General features: G+C 38.1%; 1 protein-coding gene across 3 annotated transcripts in view; it reads right to left on the bottom strand.

Annotated features, from left to right (window-relative positions):
- The window catches only part of BRWD1 (bromodomain and WD repeat domain containing 1), a 107,243-nt gene that overhangs the window by 64,538 nt on the left and 21,402 nt on the right, over positions 1-21,303 (bottom strand). For all 3 annotated transcript variants that reach the window (XM_064578781.1, XM_064578784.1, XM_064578783.1), the window contains exons 6-15: positions 20,326-20,424; positions 19,789-19,949; positions 18,403-18,624; positions 8,376-8,476; positions 7,069-7,139; positions 5,383-5,483; positions 4,571-4,611; positions 3,681-3,779; positions 1,036-1,186; positions 646-780 (exon numbers count right to left, since the gene is read on the bottom strand). In XM_064578781.1, the coding sequence (XP_064434851.1) occupies positions 646-780; positions 1,036-1,186; positions 3,681-3,779; positions 4,571-4,611; positions 5,383-5,483; positions 7,069-7,139; positions 8,376-8,476; positions 18,403-18,624; positions 19,789-19,949; positions 20,326-20,424 (1,181 nt within the window). The remainder of the gene's footprint in view (positions 1-645; positions 781-1,035; positions 1,187-3,680; positions 3,780-4,570; positions 4,612-5,382; positions 5,484-7,068; positions 7,140-8,375; positions 8,477-18,402; positions 18,625-19,788; positions 19,950-20,325; positions 20,425-21,303) is intronic.

Below are 21,303 nucleotides of genomic sequence, written 5' to 3'. Positions count from 1 at the left end.
CAAATAAATAAATAAAATCTTTAAAAAAAAAAAAAAAGAAAAAGAAAACAGGCTAGAAAAACCCAATGATGTTTTTATTTTTATTTATTTTTTTAAAGATTTTATTTATTTGAGAGAGAGAGACACAGCGAGAGAGGGGACAAAAGCAGGGGGAGCGGGAGAGGGAGAAGCAGGCTTCCCGCAGAGCAGGGAGCCCGATGCGGGACTCGATCCCAGGACCCTGGGATCATGACCTGAGCCGAAGGCAGACGCCCAACGACTGAGCCACCCAGGTGCCCCGCCAATGATGTTTTTAATTCCCTAGATGACTTTACTGAATATTGTTTTATTACCAAATATTTCAATAAATTTAGTGAAAATGTGTATAATTACCATAATTTTGCGAATTTAAACAAATTCTAAAACATTTGCACATATACAGAGGGCTAAATAAGTAACTTTTGAAACTCCTTCCCTCGGGTGACTCAGTTACACAAAGAATTTCATGAGTGTATATATGTATGGCTGTTGGATGTTTATTAGGCTTTAAGCATCCTGATTTCTAGAAATATAAACAGCCAAAACATGCAGATCGGTGTCTGGCTAAACTTCTGATCCAAATACTTGAAACCAATGCAAGCATACATGAAGATACACTTCACTTACCATATTAAAATAATGTTTCATCTTGGTGCCTTTTGTAATATCCCATATAAATATGCTGCCATCATGTCCTGCAGATAACATAATTCTGGAATCAAAGGGATGTGTCTCCAAAACAAATACTTCATCAGCATGTCCCTTTATTCAACAAAGTCATAAAGTTAATGAAGGTTTGCAAGTTATTAAGTTTAAAATGAAAAACCCACATTGTCATCGTGTATAAAGGCTTTTAAAAATGTATTAATAACAGTGGCTTGAACATTAGTATATCTACAAATTTCTACTCATTTGATAATCAGTGGGTGAAACATATTTAATATGTTAATATTATAGCTTCAAAAATCAAATTATAGTTCAAAAAAATTCTTGATTTGTTATTTAAAAACAACCTACCAGTAAGTTATGAAGCAGTTGCCCTGTGTAAGAATTCCACACTTTAAGGACATGATCGTTCACAGCTGTGACAACAATGCTATCGTTCTGATTCCAAGCGATCATTGTGACTTTGGGTTTCATAAACCTTTCCTCTTCCAAAGATAAGTCCCTAAGAAAAACATACACAATGTGTAAATTCATTTAAGAAGTACAATCAATACAAAATTAATGGAAGTAATGTAGTTTTATGTCCATACATTATTATATATCTAATATACATCTGACCCATAACGATGATCTATAAACAGATTACAGCAAAACTGAGACGGGGAGGAGATGATTATAGAAACAGTTCAGGGGGGACGCCTGGGTGGCTCAGTCGGTTAAGTGTCTGCCTTCAGCTCAGGTCATGATCCCAGGGTCCTGGGATGGAGCCCCGCATCAGGCTCCTTGCTCGGCGGGCAGCCTACTTCTCCCTCTGCCTGCTCAAGTGCTCTCTCTCTCGCTCTGACAAATAAACAAATAAAATCTTTAAAAAAAAGAAACAAACAAATAGCTCAGGGGTGCCTGAATGGCTCAGTTGGTTAAGCATCTGACTGTTGATTTCAGCTCAGGTCATGATCTCAGGGTCCTGGGATTGAGCCCCGAGTCAGACACTGGGCATGGAGTCTGTTTAAGATTCTCTCTCTTCCTCTCCCTCCGCCCCTCCCCCTGCTCGTGGTGACAAAGAAACAGTTCAGTATGAATAAAGGCATATGTTAGGACATCACCACTGCTCATAAAAGCAAAATTTTTTCTCTCTACCCCTTTTCTATTATTCCCTTCCCCTGACCCCAAGCCCTAACAGCTTTAATTTTGTTGTTTCTCTCTCCAGAGAAGATGACAAGAAATTTTAGGAAGACAGAAAGAAGGCAATGCATCTGTACAGCCCCCAGTTATCTAGAAAAGTGCCTGACACACAGATATTCAATCTTTTGAACTATAAATAAAACTGTACTCATCTCTTTACACTTCCCTATAGATGGTTACTACGGTTCTCTTGGCAAGAATGGCCTTGGATACAAATGTCTACAATATTTTGCAGCCTGAAATGCAAAGTTTCCCTGTAAACCATAGTAGTCAGTACTACACAGAGAAAAGGTAAAGCCCAGCTGCTTTTTGAAATCAGAGAATACATCCTAAGAAATTATAAACATATATTTCAATTAAAGAAAACAGCTGTGGGCGCCTGGGTGGCTCAGATGGTTGGGCGTCTGCCTTCGGCTCAGGTCATGATCCCAGGGTCCTGGGATCGAGTCCCGCATCGGGCTCCCTGCTCAGCGGGAGCCTGCTTCTCCCTCTGCCTCACTCTCTGTCTGTCTCTTATGAATAAATAAAATCTTTAAAAAAAAAAAACAAAAAACAGCTGTAAGAATATGGAAGAAGTGCCATGTAACACCTATCTATATAAGCACAATGGAACACAGACAAGAGACTAATTCTAACCAGATTGGTCAGGGAAAAGTGTAACAGAAGAGGCAAAATGGAGTAAAGGCTAAGACTCCATGCTTCACTTTAAACTAAAAGGCATCACCTGTTAGTAACCTTGAAGCAACAGACATATTGTACTTCATCAAGTTGATCATCCAGGATTAGAACACTAAAACAAATATGCCCATTAATTCTTATATACAGAAAAAACTCCGCTTCTCAAGATTGGAAAGATGTAAAACTTTAAATGAAAAAAGAATATTCCCACCATTGGAAGGAATTACTGGCAGAGCACTCTCCACGGCAGCAAGAAAACAGCAGTTTCCAGTCTCAGTAAAAAAAAAAATTTGTTTTAAAGATTTTATTTATTTGACAGAGAGAGACACAGCAAGAGAGGGAACACAAGCAGGGGGAATGGGAGAAGCAGGCTTCCCGCGGAGCAGGGAGCCGGATGCAGGGCTCGATCCCAGGACCCTGGGATCATGACCTGAGCCGAATGCAGACACTTAATGACTGAGCCACCCAGGCGCCCCTCAGTAAAAATTTTTGTATTAAAGTTTTTACATTGATGTTCCTATTTTGCTTAAAATCATTGTTCACAGGTAAATGTAATTTCAATTTGTTTCTTAATAATGAAATAACCTTCAGTATTTTAACCAATCAAGGACTGACAGTATTCACTCTCACACGAAGATGCTTCTGAATATCCAGATAGAACATTTTTAAATGGCAGAGATGTGATTTGTTTATGAGCAAGGATTATCAGATTTCCAGTAAACATTCTCTCCATTCCCTACCACAGATCATTTCACAAAAATGTGATTATCAAATGTATTTTGAAGCCAAATAAAATTGTCTGAGTCATAGCAGAGAACTTAATTTCCCCTGCAATTATTAAAAATAAAGCAGACACGAGGATTTCCAAAGGACTAAACTGTGAAACATTTCAGGAAAAACTGGTAAGAATTTTGATATGGCACTACCCTAGACCAGGCAAGTGTACTAGAAACATAAATGTACGGACAAATTCTTTGGGATACAGGAGATTTATGGATCTATGTATCAGAAATACAAGAAGTAGCCATTCATTTAGGTCACTGCTCTTCGCCATAGGACCTGGGGGCTCCAACCACCAGGGAGAAGGACCAAGTGATCATCAAGCCACCTGATTCCAACAAACCGTCTCCACTCACCCTGAGACTCGGGTTGCCATATCCAATAAAATGCTTCTCCACTCCAACTGCTCAAATCTCCAAATCCGTGCCGTTCCATCTCTGCTACCACTTAAGAACCTTAAAAAATTCAGAAAAACATCTTATACTTACATACATGCCACCAAGAACTACAGTCAAAGTCACAAGCAAAAACATTTTTCATGTAGCTATCCTGACTGTTAGCTGGCCTAAACATGTAAGTGTTAATTCAAAAGACAGGGATTTAGAGCAAATCTGATAGGAAAAAAAATCGGGTTTGCTAGAATTTGCCTGGCCCTATGGAGTTAAGGCACATTTCAAACTCAAATAGCTTGTCAGATTGAGTTTTGAGAAGACAATGTACACATAGTACCTGGAGAGGGAAAAAAGTAGGAAGAATTAAAGATGCGTGGGAAAATCAGTAAGAGCAAAAACTCCATTGTAAGCCATCTTCATTCTAAACTCAAATTCATGCTGGCCACTGTGTAAAAATACATCAATCTTTTAACTAAGGAAAATATTAAAAACTGCAATTTAGGAAAGGCACCTGAAAGAAACTGGGGACCACAACAGAGTATATAATTTAAGTGACAATTCTGTCACATGACACATCAACAGTGGTTGACTAGAGAGATTTTTTTAACTACTCAAACGTAAGGAATTTCATTATCTTTACACTTGATAGGAGAGCTCCTTTTGGTCACAGGACCCGGTAGAAGCTACAATTCTTTTTGTTTAGTATGTTTCCCCCACTGCGGACACTTTTCATTCAATTAATATATTTTCTACTAAGTGCCTGCAATATACAAAGTGACATATCAGCTGTACTAATATGAAGCATAGTATATTTACCTAAAAACACACTCACAAACACAAACACACTTACTTACCGATCACCATTGTTACAAAACTGGATACTATCAACTTTATCCTGGGGGGGGGGGGAGGGCAAAAAACAAACACAAAAGTGATCACTCTTGTTTGTAAACCAAACCAAACAAAAAAACCCACTCCGTTTTAGAACTAGAAGCACATCTGGTTTAAAGCAAGAATGTGTACTTGTGCTGCTTAGCCCCATCATTCAAACACGTATCCTACACATTTACGTGCAAAAAACCTAACTATGACTGTAACAAGACTATAAAAAAACCTTTCCTTCTAAATTTAAAACTATATTTACAATGAATTACATCTGTATAAGAATTCACATGTGGAAAGTGATCAAAACATAAAGCAGCTGAAAACAAGGCATCACTCTGATACTTATGTACAAAAAAATTTTTTTTCTTTTAAAGTGATTTGGAACTGTTTATCAAATAATTTCACAGAACTTCCTATAGGAAAAAAGATGACCTGACCACTGAGCGGTATTCCAGAATCCTGAGAGTTATCTATCTTACTATACATTAATAAAATAGCATTCTGATTTCATGAGTGTGGTTAAAATGAACAGGCCCCTTGAAACTAAACCCACCCAGATAAACTGTCATAATCAAGATTTTCAACTTAAAGCTGAAATAACCACAATATATTAGCACAGTCACATACTTAGTTGTCAATAATATCCTTCACCTTTATATATGCAACCCTTCCTATATTTAAAATTAGAATCAATAACAATTTTGTTAGCAATATTTGACTATGGACCAACAGGAATATTATTAATGATTAATTTATACAATTTTATAACATGAATACTTACTGTGTGGCTTTCAAGTTCTGCGATTTTTTCAGGTGCTTCAAAACCCAAAAAATACATTCTGATTACATGATCAGTACTACCTGTGGCTAAAAACATACCACCTGAAATAAAAATGTTAAGGTTTAAAAATTCAGTTTGTAACAAATATCTGAATCAAATTTCTGTATCAAATTAAGCAAGACCTTTTATCCCAAAATTAAGTTTATCTCAATAGATCCATTTTCTAACTCACTATATAAAGACATTTTAAAATTAATATAATACAGTGATGTTTTAATTTATAATAAAAAATATATGTATTTGGTCTTCATCCCTATTTCTGGCACAGAGCTCCTAAAACCCTTGGGAAAGATTTCCTAAGCAACAACACCGATAAAAGTATCTTGATATTCATAACAAATCAATTTCACCCACACCAGAGTTTATATTAATAAAGTGATTCTTGGAGAGCACCTAAGAATGGGGGTGCTGACTGCCAGAAGTACCAACCATGTCATTAGAGGGCTGGAACTTTCGGTCCCACTCCCCTGACCTCTGGGGAGGGGGAGAGGAAGGGAGGTGAATCAATCACCAATGACTTAATTAACTGTTCCTATGTAACAGAACCTCCATAAAAAAACCTAAAGGACAGGGATCAGAAAGCTTCCAGGTTGGTGAACATGTGGAGATTTGGGAAGAGTGGGGTGTCTAGAGAGTGTCCATACACTTCATCCTCTGCATCTCTTCCACGGGGCTATTACTCAATTATATCCTTTTATATAAGCTGGAAATCTAATAAAATGTTTGAGTTCTGTAAGCTGTTCTAACAAAATAATCAAACCCAAGGAGGGGGTCGAGGGGGTCGAGGGAACCTCTGGTCTTTAGCCAGTCAGAAGCAGAGCTGACAACCTGGTCTAAAGGGGGGGAGGTGGGGTCTTGTAGGACTAAGCCCTTAACCTGTAGGATCTCACACTGTTCTTTAGGGAGATAGTCTTAGAACGGAACTGTAGGACACCCAGCTGGCGCTGGAGAATTGCTGGATGGTGTGGAAAAACAAAAACAAAAAACCAAAACACACATACATCAGACGGGACTTTAATTAAAAAAGTAATTCAATCTGGAAATACTCGCGACCTGTCACTGCTTGATTAATGGTGGCAATGACCGTATGTGCTGCTAGTCTGACAACGCCTGACAAAGGGGCTCTGCTTTCTAAGCAGCTTCACAGACCTAACCCAAGCTTCAGAATACAAAGTTCACTCACTCAAGTTTTCAGACTTTTATGGGGGAAAATCTTTGACTTCTCCTAAAAAGAAAGGTTACCACACAAGCTCACGTACAAGAAAAGAAAATGTGCGATAATTTCACCAAAATGAGTGGAAAACAAATTTAAACCATAAAAATCTGCAGTTCAGCCCATTCAAGAAAATCACAGTTTTGGTAGATCTCACACAGGGGGCTCACATGGATACCTTAAGCCTCCTTTTGCCAGCTGTCTGACTCCGATTACCATTAGAAATTAGAGAATGGTAGAATGGGGGAGTAAAAGACAAAAGAAAAAGCTAATGAAATAAACATCTTGGATTAAGCCTAATGAAATGGGCAGAAGTCATTTACCATCCATCTGATAAATGCTCTTGGCAATAACACGATCATCCAATAAATGATAAATAAAACTAAGAAGAAAAATTACTAAATTTATCTTACCAACACTAAAAGAAGAACAAAGCATCTGAACACCTGGTCTAGGCTTTTCCGTGAACTTCAGGGGACGTGGACTTTAAAAGAAGATGCAATTTTCAAAACTCATTAGTTCAACACATTAACAGGGTTTATAATGATGGTTTTAATCTAGCATATTTAATACTATAACCTTATTTATAAAGTACCTCACAAGTATCTCTGCATATGCTATTACAGCTGGACAGATTCTGGAAGGCTCTGTCCAATCCCTATGTTCACAAGAACCCTACCCCACAGCAAGAGCGGACCTACCAACCCCATCTCGTAACTGAGGGACTAAAACTTCGAATGCAAGTGAACCCGCCATCCAGGTTGTAGGGCAGGGTATACAGCCACCAGGGAACAGCACTGCTCAGCAGAAACTATGCGAGCCACACGTGTAACTTTAAATTTTTACAGTAGCCACAATAAACGTAAAAAGATAAAATCAGTTTTATTTCATTTAACCTAATATATCCAGAATATCACATCAATATGAATAAAATATTGAGAACCTTAGATCCTTCTTTTCGTACTACATCTTTGAAATCTTCCACAATATACGAAATACATACTACCTCTCAATTTGAGCAGTTTTCATCAAAGATACTTTATCTATATTTGGTTTCATAAAACTCACAGTTGAAAAACTAAATTCACAGTCAGGTTATTTGAAATATGCTTAAAGGTTCTGTGATACCTGAATCAAGTATCAGTTTTTAAGATGAAACTGATAATTCAGTTCCTCGAATGCACTACCCACATCTGAAGTGCTCGACAGTCACACACCGCTGGTGGCTACCATCCTGGACAGCACATCTCTAACATTTTTCAAAACATTTCACATACATACGATCTCACTTTTTTCCGCCCATAAAATGTGCCCACTAAGCTAGAATAGCTGCGCTTCTTTCACATATCCATCTAAATAGTACATTGTAGGGGCGCCTGGGTGGCTCAGTCGGTTAGGCATCAACTCTTGATTTAAGCTCAGGTCATGATCGCAGGGTTGTGAGGTCAAGCCCCACACCAGGCTCCACACAAAGTGTGGAGTCGGCTTGAGATTCTCTTTCCCTCTCCCTTTGCCCCTCCCCTGTGCACTCTCTAAAATAAATCTTTATAAATAAACGAACAACACACTGTAAACAGTCAACAGGGCACTAACACTGTATATAATAAAAAGTAAAAAGGCAACCACAATATAGAACTTCCCTTTATAATCAGACTTCATCTCATTAGACTAAATTAAACACTAAAGAAAGAAAACTTATCACATAATTACAGCCACTTACCTGAATTTCAGGGACTCTAAATCCCACTGCCAGAAACAAACTGTTCCGTCAGCACCAGTAGAGACCATGTATCTTTGGGAGCCTTTGGCCATTGGGCTAAACTAAAATGCAACCACAGACAATTCCGTTTCCTGAGCTTCTACTGAAGTCATAGTTTAATGGTTTTTCAAAGTTAATTTCAACTGACACACTTAAGTAAAACGTAAGAATTACAAAATACAGGCAACAGTATAGTGAAAAATCACAACCTAGGTTATCTCTAATTTATAAATGTAATGTGATCTCAGTAAAAGATTACTTTCAAAACTAATAAACAAGAAAAACTTTTACAAAGAGAAAGTGAAGTCCTGGTCTTATCAATATGAAAGCATAATACAAAGTCTCAATAATGAAAATTATGGGTCATGGTAGGTACAGTGACAGAATGACCAATGGAAAAATATACTATAAAGTCCAAATGGACCTTAATATAAAAGCTAAGATAAAGGTGCCAAAATTGGTTGCAGAAACAATGAATCACTGCATAAATGATTTACCAACTGTGCGGCAATCTGGAAACTATTCTTTGGACTGTACATCAGGATCAATTCCAAGTAGATCAAAAATTCAAGTATTTAAAAAGAAAGCTATAAAAGTATTCTAAGAAAACACAAGAATTATACCTAACTTCAGAAATGAGCTAACACTTAGGTTTAACAAAGTTCAGTTCAACTGTGTTACACAAACAAGCTATTAGACCAATTTGGACCAGAGACACCCATCAAGGCTTAACAGATAGGAAAATACAAAGAAAACAAGAAAAACACACTAGGCAAAAGAATATGAACAAAAGTACCAAAGTGAGAGGGAATATGGTATGTGACAGCAACAGAAATATCTATATGACTAAAGTGCTCATTTTTGCAAGTGGTGGAGGAATGGATTAAATGAGTAGAGAATCTGGACCCAATAAGAGCAAGAAGTAACTGCAGTTCTCAAGTAAAACCCAAAAATGTGTCAGACAGCAGTATACAATAGTCACTGGAAGGGAACAGATAAGAAAAACAACTAAGAATCAATCCACTTAATCTAAGAACCTTAACAGGAAGGAAGTACTTCCTTTCCCCAGAATGGGGAGGAAAAAGCCATGAAGAACACCACAACTTGCTGACTCATGAGTCATTCAACACAAAGGAGGTTAGCAAACAAAGACCAGGGCTGCCATTAACAGAAAAGGAAGAGCTGGGAAGAAATTTTTTTAGGTTATTTACATAATTATTCATCACTACAACATCCCAGAGAGACATAGTTTATTATCTGTTTCATGATTTTTCTCAAGATTATACACTTTGTAAGGGAGGTAGGATTTGAACCTAATACTTCTTCAAAGAAGCTTCTCCCAATTTCCTTCTCTTCAAGTACAGGAAATGAAGGGTTTTTCAATGTTGAAAGTGATTACTTACATCTAAACAGATGTGTCCCAGAATATGGACTAAAACTGAGTTTTGGAGACTATCCCGTTAAAATAAATAACTGAAGATAATTAATATCAAATATTGTTAATTAAAATTAAAATATCACAGTAAAATTTGTAAATCTGCAGAGAGTATTTTAAGAGTTCTAAACCTGAATTTCTGCAGAAGAGTTGACTCATGTTCTAACTAAATCTAATTCTTAGATACACAAGTGGTATTGCACCATACTGTCTTCTCTGTAACACCTTTAAAGGATTTTTAAATATCTAGCACGGCAAAAGATGTGAGGTTTATTTTGCTTAGGGGTTTTGGGGGGAGGTGGGGGGGGAGAAGGGCTCTTTGTGCTTATTTTCTTCTAAATGAACTTGATGGCATGCTAAAGTCCATTAAAACAAAGCAACTGATATTTCAAATATAAACACACTAACTTTATACCAAGACTTGGAGAGAGATGCTATCTTTACATCACTGAATCTTCATTCAGGAGTGTACTAGACATTTTCACTAATATAGATTATTCCTTCCTCCACCCCCCGACCACCGACCCCAAGGTTCTGTCATTATTTTTAAGACTTTTCTTCATACAGACTTTTCCCATTTCCTGGTTTATGTGTTTGAAGGCTTTTGTTGCTACTGTGAATTATGTCTGTACTCCGTTACATCTGCTAATTGGTTATGGTGGTTTATAGCAGTTTTGGTTTTAGGACACAGGTCCTATATTCATTCGGTTTACTACGATCTCAGGAGTTCTAATAAGTTTTAATAAAATTCAAAAGTGAGTCCTCTGAGCTTGGAGTTTTCTTTTTAAATTTTTTTTTCAGTGCCCAACAGGCATTATTAACCTTTCAAGCCTTTCCTTCCCTGTTTCTAAGCAGCAGATTCCTGCAGATCACTGACAGCCAGCCATGCTTCATTAATCATCCTCAAAGCTACTCATCAGTGACCATAATACTTATTTCTGCATACTGAAAATGAGTCTCACTTTTCCAAGACAGGTTAGGTAAGTCCTGCATAAAGGAAACAGTAAGAGGTATGACTTCTCAGTTGCTGGTGGCTTCGTGCTTCTGTACTACAATCTCACATGGCTACTTCCAAAGTCAAAACAGTTTTGAAATCTACACGTTTTCAGTAACTGTTCGGTATATAACATATGCCTGGGTGCATAATAACTTCTACTTTTACAACTTGTTTGGTGGCAAAATAAGTTTTTAATGTATGCTGATCCTCTGTTTTGCTATTAAAGAGTGCACTACCCGAAGGTAGTTAGCTACTCTATCACCTGCTAAATGCAAATCTTTCCTGTTGTTTATTACGTGTGCATTCTAGACAAAGCTGTGGAGGGGGAAAATTTGTACAAAACTCACCATTTTAGCTATTTTAAAATGTACAACTCACAGAGCACCTGGGTGGCTCAATCAGTTAAGCATCTGACTAGATTTGGGTTCAGGTCATGAACTCAGAGTCATGAGATCCAGCTCCACACCGGGCTCCACACTGAACATGGAGTCTGCTTAAGATTCTCTCTCTCTCCTTTTCCCTCTCCCCCTCCCCCTTCTCATTCTCTCCTCCTGTCTAAAAAAATAAAAATAAAATGTACAGTTCAGTAGCATTTAGTACATTCACATGCTGTGCAGCCATTGCCACTATCTGGTCCCAGAGCTATTATTTTAGAAGATAAATTGTAACCTGTCAAAGCATTTTCAGTGGATTCTCATGGCTTTTTAAAGTATATCATACATATAATATGGCGCCATACCTGTCTCTTGCCATACATGGACAGAAGTGAACCATGTGGACCTGAATCACAACACTTCAGCCCTAAGACCCTCAGCATGCATGAGTCTCCTAAGAACAGTGACCTCCTACTCCATAACTATAACAAGCTTGTCAACACTCAAGAAATGTAATATCAATATAATACTATCATGTAATATATGGTTCATACTGAAATTTATCCTAATTTCTCGAATGTGCTTTATAGGCTTTCTTCACCCCTAAAGCCAAGACCAAATCAAGGCTCACACATCGCATTTATACTTGTACCATTTTCTTAGTTTCCTTACATGACACTATTTTCTTGCCTTTCTTGAAACTAAACTTTTGAAAGATAGAGGAGATTTCACAGACTTTTTTTTTTTTTTAAAGATTTTATTTATTTATTTGAGAGAGAGAATGAGATAGAGAGAGCATGAGAGGGGGGAGGGTCAGAGGGAGAAGCAGACCCCCTCACTGAGCAGGGAGCCCGATGTGGGACTCGATCCCAGGACTCCAGGATCATGACCCGAGCCGAAGGCAGTCGCTTAACCGAGCCACCCAATCGCCCACAGACTGTTTCTTAATTTGAATTTGTCTGACTGCTTCCTCATGAGATTCAGGTTAAACTTTTTTTTTTTTTTTAAAGATTTTATTTATTTATTTGAGAGAGAGAGAATGAGAGCGAGCGAGTACATGAGAGGGGGGAGGGTCAGAGGGAGAAGCAGACTCCCCGCCGAGCAGGGAGCCCGATGTGGGACTCAATCCAGGGACTCCAGGATCATGACCCGAGCCGAAGGCAGTCGCCCAACCGAGCCACCCAGGCACCCCAGGTTAAACTTTTTTAACAGAAATACTACATAGGTGGATAAGAAATTTAACTACACAGCTTTAGAGTTATGGATCTATTCAGATTTTCTTCCCTTTTGTGGCAGTCTTGATAAGTGTTTTTCTGAGTATTTACCTGTTGCATCTTAATTTTCAAATTTCCTATATAGCCATTTAAAATATTCTCTTTTTAGGGGTACCTGGCTGGCTCAGTCAGAAGAGCAACTCTTGATCCCAGGGTCAGGAGTTTGAGCCCCACACTGGGGGAGGTAGAGATTACATCAAAAAATTTTTTAAATAAGTAAAATATCCTCTTTTTAATGTCTAAAGGGTCTATAGAGATGCCCCTCTTCAAAGCTGACAATGATAATTTTTGACATTCTTCTTACTTGAGCATTCTTATAGCAACATTTTTAGTCTTTCAAAGAACTTTTGGCTTTGCTAATCCTCTCTACTGTTAGGCTTCCTTTTCTAGTCTTTTTTTTTTTTTTTTTAAAGATTTTATTTATTTATTTGAGAGAGAGAGAATGAGAGACAGAGAGCATGAGAGGGGGGAGGGTCAGAGGGAGAAGCAGACTCCCCACTGAGCAGGGAGCCCGATGCGGGACTCGATCCCAGGACTCCAGGATCATGACCTGAGCCGAAGGCAGTCGTTTAACCAACTGAGCCACCCAGGCGCCCCCCTTTTCTATTCTTAATTTCTGTACTTATCTTCCTAATGTTCTTGTCCTCTGTTGTTTCCTGTTCTAACTTTCTGAGAAATACTTGACCCCTGAATTTCAGCTTTTTTTAAATACATGCATTGAGGGCTATAAATTTCCCTTTGGGCACAGCTTCCGCTGTGTATTAATAATCTTATGCCATGTAACAAATTACCCCAAAATGTAGCTACCGAAAACAATATATATTCATACCCCAAATCACTAAGGGTCAAGAATTCAGGAGCAGCTTAGGTGGTTCTGGCTCAGGGTCTCATGAGATTACAGCAGATGTCAGCCTGGGCTTACGTGGGGGATGGCGGACCTGCTTCCGAAAGGCCTGACTCAACATGCCTATGGCAAGAAACTTCAGTTAATTGCCATGAATGTTATGGAACAGTCCATAGGGCTGTTTGAGTGTCCTATCAACATGGCAGCTGGTTTCCCTCAAGATGAATGAGTCAAGAGAATAAGACAGGTCAAGGGGCATGAGTCCAGAAGGCAAGAATTATCAAACACCATCTTGGTGGCTGCCTACCAAACTCTACATCCCACAATACACAATACCTAATATTTTCATTAATCAGTTCAAGTATTCTTAAATTTTTATTGTGATTTCTCCTTTAATATGTGTATTATTTAAAAGTATACTGCTTAATTTGAGGATTATTCTCCCATTAATTCTGGCTGTTAGTAATTTCTGGTTTAACTACACTACTGTCAGAGAATATATACTTGGGATTATTTCAGTATTTTCAAATTTGTTGAGAAGTTGCTTTAAGGGTCAGAATGTGGACAGTATTTATATAAACACCCCACTTATGACTACAAAGAAATGATGCAGATACCATATGCAATGTTTCAATCTGGCATCCAGGTCAAGGTCATCATTTGTTGTTCAAATCAAGATTTCTTTATAGCATAGGTTCTTCTTTCAATTATTGAGAGATGGAGGTGTGTTAACCTCCCACTATGATTGTATTATGGAGGTCCATTTTTCCTCATAAATTCTATTTTTGCTTTATGTATTTTGACGCCACATTCCTAAATTTAGAACTCTTCTATCTCATGAAACTTTTTATTATAAATTGTCCCTCTTTGCCTCTAAAAATGTTAAGTGCCTTAAAGCCCTATTAGCTAATATTAGAATGCTACACCAGCCTTGTGGTTTTTGCAAGTCTTCCATCCTTTACTTCCAGCCTCCCTATAGCCTTATAGCAAAGATGGGGTTTTGTTTCTTAGTTCCGTCTGAAATCTTTGTCTCTCACTGGAACCACCTAATGCACTTACAAATAAAGTGTTCATGAACATACTGCTACCTAATCACAGCCTGGCAGCATCCTAGGTCTTCCCACCTTTCTTTCACTCTTTCTTGCGTTTTGTTTTTTTTTAATTATTCCGTATTTCCCCCTCTATTAGCTTGGTAGTTATACACTCTATTACAATTCTTTTAGTTGTTATTTTGGAGATTACAAAATCCATCTTCATCTTATTAAAAGTCTACTTCTCAAACAATGCAAAGATGTTAAAAATACTAAAGTTACCTCCTCCTGATATACAAGCTTTTACTATTACTTGTTAGATTCTCTGTAATAATTTTTCAACCCATAAGCTATTATACTTGTATACAATCGATGTTTTTTCCCATGTGCTCACACACCTTTTTTTTTTTTTTTAAACTCTTTATTCCTTCTTGCATCTCCAAGCCTGGGATCACATTTCCCTCTTGGCCTATTACTATTTAGAATTCCCCCTTAGGGCTGTTCCCTTGTCTGAAAATGTGTTTAAAGCACTATTTTGGATAGGTTCAGAATTCCTGACAGGCAGTCATTTCCTATTAGCACTTTATTTATTTAAATAAATCCAAATGTAAGATTTTTATTTTATTTTTTTTTATGTATTTAGCCCAACCTGGGGCTTGAGCACACGACCCTGAGATCAAGTTGCATGCTTTACCAACTGAGCCAGCCGGGTGCCCTTATTAGCACTTTAGAAGTATTTCTTTGTCTACTGACTTCCACTATCCTACTGAGAAGTTAATCATCAGTCTTACTGCTTCTTTATTTTTTCTTCTGCTTACTTTAAGATTTCTCTGTAGGGTGATGTTCAATAGCTGTAGTCTTCTGTATTCTTTTTTATTCTGCTCAAGATCCCCAGTGTTTCTGCCATCTGTGGCTCTATTTCTCCAGTGCATTTTGCAAAATTCTCGGCTGTTACGCTTCAAATACAGCTCTGCTTCATTCTCTCCTCTTGTTCAGGAAACCCAATTACACATGTGGCATATGTACGTACAGACATGTAGCATCTTTTTTAGCAGAGCCTGAGAGTCCAACCTCTTCCTGCCGTGCTTCAATCCATTTATTTTCTTCCAACCTCACTTCCAGTTCATTAAATCTCCAATTTCTTCAGTCATGTCTAATGTATTAAAACCATCCACTCAATTCTGAAATTCAGCTTTTTATTTCAACTCCAGAATTTCCTCTGTACTGACTTGCAGTTCTCTGCTGCAATTTTTTCTATTCTAAATAGTCGAACTTATGTGTAGATATTTTCAATCTATATCCTCTCTACCCCTACAAGTGTGTCAGAAGTTCTGCTAAGCTTTAATGGCCACCTCCTCTGGAATTGGCAAATGCCTTCTGACTCATAGCTCCTCGCTTTCCTTATCTTGGTGCCCTAATTTCTCATTGTGTGTATGTCAGGTATTTTTTCACCTGTGTCTAACTTCCCAAGTTCTTTTTAAAAAGGAAAGCTAGTCCAAGCCACCTATACAGTGTCTTTCCTTCCTGCAGAATGCTCATTTGCTATTCTTTCAGACAGACAAAAGGTTCTACTTCTGGTTGTAATAATACTAACATTTTTGAGAATGTAAATTATATCAAATGACATTGTATAATGCTACCCTTGAGAAAGGTGTACATCAAAATATTCACAGTGACTATTTCTAGATAGTAAGATCATGGAGGCTTACCTTCTTATTTGCTATTAATTACTGTCTAATTTTTCTGCAAACAATATTACTACCTGTACATCTTTTTTTAATATAAATTGAAAAAAAAAAAAAAACCTTTACTATAGTGAAAAATGGTTTCTATATGCCAGTAACAACAGGGCAAAGAATATAAAAAAGATTAATAACTAAAACCGTGTACTTGTTTGACTTTGAACTTTGGTAACCACTGGCAAGTAGAGATGAACCTTCTGGTGTATAAAAACTTACTACCACCCAAACAGATTTTTCAGATATTTTCAGTAGGTGATAACCGAATGTGGGCCCCATTACCAAAGGAATGGGTTATAAGACCAGAGCTCCACTTTTACATTGAGGGATTCCATGATGGTTTGAGGACAGACACCAGCACAAAGTCAGAAGTTTTCTCATGTGCTGCTATGCTGGCCTAGAAGTTCACATCAAACAACACAATGCCAACTGTGGAACACACAATGAAGATCTGAATTAATGTTCAGACTATGAAAACTTCTAAAGAACTCTTTCCTTAAAATAAACAGGCATACCAAAAACCTTGCTTAAAGTTTCAAAATAAAACACTATCTCAATTCTGGTTGTCTTCATTCAAAAATAAATCTGTTATCTCTATTCTTCAAGAAAACTGACTGGAGGGCGCCTGGGTGGCTCAGATGGTTAAGCGTCTGCCTTCGGCTCAGGTCATGATCCCAGCGTCCTGGGATCGAGTCCCGCATCGGGCTCCCTGTTCCTTGGGAGCCTGCTTCTCTGTCTCTCATGAATGAATACATAAAATCTTTAACTGGAAGAGTGGAGAAAAGTGTCTCTCGTCATAGGACTTCACACCAAATCCATTTAGAGATCACTTAACATATAGCCTGGGTGCATTCGTAGCTGAAAGTGGAACCACTCCCACAGTTTTATCCAAAATCAAGTCAGAGGCACCAATGTGCCTTAAAAGGCCTTACAAATCGGTATCTTCCTAACAAAATTTTCAAAAAACTGACCGAACAGCACCATTTTCAGTTCTGAATGAACTAATGACTCTAAGACAGTATCCTCAATGGCTGCTAGAGAGAGACTACCAGACACTTCATGCCTAGAAGAGTGTACACCTCCAGGTGCTCAAGCCTTTAGATTAACAATCCTGAAAGTGCAGTCCCTGGGGGAGGAAGAACAGCAGCAGCGGCACCTGGGAGCTTATTATAAATGCACATTCTCAGGCCCCACCTCCGACACTTTCTATCAGAATCTTTGGTGGTGGGGCCTAGCAATCTGTGTTTTAAACAAGGCCTCCAAGTGATTCACATGCACATTTAGCAGAACCACTGCTCTGGATCCAACAACCAAGTTACGGGAAATACACAGGAACATGCTGATCCGCTCTGCAAGGATGCAGACGGTAACATCCAGACTGTGGGAACTGCACACACAAACAACCCAACTCTTTAAACAAAGAAACTGTAAGGGGATTTTTTAAAAAATTGGGCAAGGGAATGCAATTTGTTTTAAGCTTCTTTTAATTGACAGTAACCAACTATAAGATAGAAGTTTTGTCTGGTTCCTCCTTCAAACAAATAAAATATTGCTACTGATGAGACAACTGCAAATTTGAACATGAAAAAAAATAAGTATGATGATAATGGTTTGGTTGTGTTTATTAAAAGAAATTTTTATCTTTTAGAAAGACACACTGAAATATTTACAGAAAAATGATATGAAATCTAGGATTTGCTTTAGGTACAAAGTGAAGTGTGGTTGGAGCAAAAAACTGGCCATGGGTTAATGGGCACCTAGGGGTTCGTTGTACTATTCTACTCTGGGTATGTGTAAAATTATCCTCCATGAACCGGGGCGCCTGGGTGGCTCAGTCGTTAAGCGTCTGCCTTCGGCTCGGGTCATGATCCCAGGGTCCTGGGATCGAGCCTCGCATCGGGCTCCCTGCTCAGCGGAGAGCCTGCTTCCCTCTCCTTCTCCCACTCCCCCTGCCTGTGTTCCCTCCCTCGCTGTCTCTCTCTTTCAAATAAGTAAATCAATAGAAAGAAAGAAAGATCATGAACCTATCCTGTTTGTAACTGATATTCCCCCAGCTTAACTGTAAGCCTAATTAGGAAGCAGGAAGTTATCCACCACGCCTTCACATAAAGCCCTTAGCTGCACCGGACAACATTACCTCACCCTCCCGAGATTCATGGAGATATAATTACATTTTCTCCTGGTTACTACAACAGATCACATAATTACTGAGCATCTCACTGTCTCTCGTCTCTAAGGAAGACGAATTTTAAACAAAAGTTCCTACACAAGTGTGCACACTACAGCTAGTTTACCTGTAAAGATGTGATCGACCCCGTGTGTCCTTGGAGTACAGCAACGGGGGCACAAGTCCTCAAGCACCACACTCGGATGATCTTGTCACAGCTCCCTGCAGCAATCATTGTATTCTCATAGTTTACCGCCATATCTGAAATTTCTGCAGAATGACCTCGTAATGTTGACAACAGGCGGCCATTGTGTGTTGACCAAATCTTCACCAAACAATCATCTGAACCCTGAGAAAAAGTACACCCAAAAACAAATGTTAAAACAGCAAGTCTTTTCTAGCTTTTTCATGTTTACAGCAGCTTTATTCACGATTGCTAATACTCAGAAGTAACCAAGATGGCCTAGCATTTTAAAAATTACTATTTACGTGTCACTCAAATTAAGTATCTATAACTCTTCTCTTTCCAACTGTGTAATATTCTGCAAATTATGAATCTGACAGTCAGAACACGTATGGAACAATTTTTTTCTTCAAATCAAATAACATCTCTGTAAAGATACTATGAAGTTTCATTTCTGTGGATCAGACAACATTATAAATACTATTTTCCCAAAATTCCCCGCCAAGCAGTGAGTTCAACTAAAAGTTCATGGCTCACCTATTTCAATTAACAATGGTTAAATGTCAGTTTTGCTCACATCAAGCTAAATAATTTGATATGCATTAGGACAGACCTACGGTTCACCGGCTGAGTGGCAATCTCAAAAACAACTAAAAAAGAACGGGACTAGCACCCTCGTTTTAAATAACCCAACAACAGGGTCTCAAATTTGTGGCACCAGCCAGCATCCATCTAACTCAGCAAATTTTTTAGTATCTACTCTGAATCTCACAACTGAAAAAGGAAACTTAAACTTCTGACCCATCGTAATCTTCCCTTAAAATATTAAAATGTTAGATTACAAATATTTATACATAGTTTTATAATAATAATAAAATAATCTTTCACTGTTCAAGTAATCAATTTCCCTGGATCAATGAGTAGTCAATATGAATATGAATCACCTGCAAAGATTTGGATTTTTATGGAAGCTTTTTTGGTCTGTTTTGGTTACTGGACATACTAGAAACTACCCTCATTAGTAGGTCTAGAATGGGATGGAAGGGAAGTATTAGGCATGCATATTTTTAAGATCCCTGATGATCATGCCCATGAACCACTAAGTCAATGTCTCACAAACACTACACAAGGCCTGGCCATCTGCATCTGAATCACTTGGGATACTTAATAAAAATGCAAATTCATGGGCCCCACCCCAGATCTATGGAGTCAAAATCCCTGAGAATGGGAACCACAGAATCTACATGTTTTATAAGATCGCCTACAGGATTCTAATGCACACTGAAGTGCTCCAGATGATACCAAATTGAGTTTAAAACATTAACTCACGGTAAAGATTCTATGTCCTGTCCTATCAAATGCTACACAGTAAACAGCAGACAGATGTCCAAGAATCCTTCTGTGCATTTTTATATGCTGATACATAGTTCCTGGAAATGCTGTGCTAAAAGTGGAACACCCTGTGAGTTGTTTTCCTCGATGTATCTCCACTAGGAAATAAAAACAATGAAAATGGTTAAGAAGAGCCAATAATGTAAAAAACGAAGAAAAACTCCACAATTTCTAGAGGGTCACAGAATCTATGTTCAAGAAATCCTAAGGATACTAGTTTCTCCCCAACTCTGTTCTACTATAATCACCATTATGGGCTTCTTATTAGCATAAGATTATCTTTCAATAATTTTTACTACGTTTAGTAATAACTTTAGGAAAACAATAAGTCTGGAAATGGGTACTTATCACTACTGAAACAACACTACCAGTATTTCCTTTTAAATTTTAATATAGCTGTTACAAAGCCGTTACAAAGTCGGTCAAGAAATTAAAAGCTGGGTTTCGGTCACGTGCCAAGCCACACTCACTCACCAAGACTGGGTGGGGAACCATAGTTCACTGGCATTTCTGGAGGTCTTCCTCTGTGAAGAGCAGCAAAGGCAGAGCCCTTCCAAACTGTGTGCCTGCAGTCTTTAAAACGAATTTTAGATACACATAAAATCTTGAAAGTTAACCCCAAGAAAGATTTTATAGAATACTTACGTATATTGTAACAAACTGTTTATTCAAAGTTTTACCAACTAATATACTTTAACAGAAAAGCCCTAGAGGTTTATTAGACTATTTCTGAAGGGGAAAAAAAAATTAAGACATCTCAGATACAACAACAACAGCTAACATGAGTACAGCACTTTACAGTGTACAAAGTGCTTTCCACGTACATCATCTCATTGAATCCTCACAACAACCCTGTGAGGTAGGTGTGATCGCCAACGCACAAGTGAGGTAACTGAGGCTCAAAGGTTCTGGGACCTTTCAAGAGACCCGCTGCCAATGACCCAGTCCAGATGGACCGTAAAACCAGATCTTTTGACTCCCAAGTCCTAGTCTATGCCGAGTAAGTTTTTATTCGTCAATGCAGAATTACACCACACGATATGAATGGTAAGAGATCTTAATCACAACGGATCCAACTTTCCCAAAATGGAAATTTTTGTAAGAAAAATTTTATTTGACTGATACGAAAATCCTTAAAATGTTAACGGAGTTTCAAAATTAATTTTGGCCAATATTACCATGACTTTAATCTCCTTAGGAAATACTGACAAAATTAAATGGCTTTCCTCTTGTTTTAGGATCACGGATAAGCCTTTACCTAAGAGCACGTAGGATCTGTGAGTGTGAACGCTAATTCTAGAGTCCCGTCCCTTTTTGACCTATCAACAAATACACTAAGAAGAAACATCTGCCCCCTCTATAGGAGATAGCAGCAGAACACAGATTATGCTGTGCCAGAAATTAGCTTCTTCACAAATGAAAGAGGAAGGGAAGGAAGGCATATAAACCTCT

The sequence above is a fragment of the Mirounga angustirostris genome, unplaced genomic scaffold (assembly GCF_029215605.1).
Source record: "Mirounga angustirostris isolate CCGP_5_RB_7025 unplaced genomic scaffold, mMirAng1.0.hap1 SCAF_1, whole genome shotgun sequence".
In the NCBI taxonomy this organism is placed as follows: Eukaryota; Metazoa; Chordata; class Mammalia; order Carnivora; family Phocidae; genus Mirounga; species Mirounga angustirostris.
Note: the sequence above shows the minus strand (reverse complement) of the source record. Positions and strands in the feature narration are given on the sequence as shown.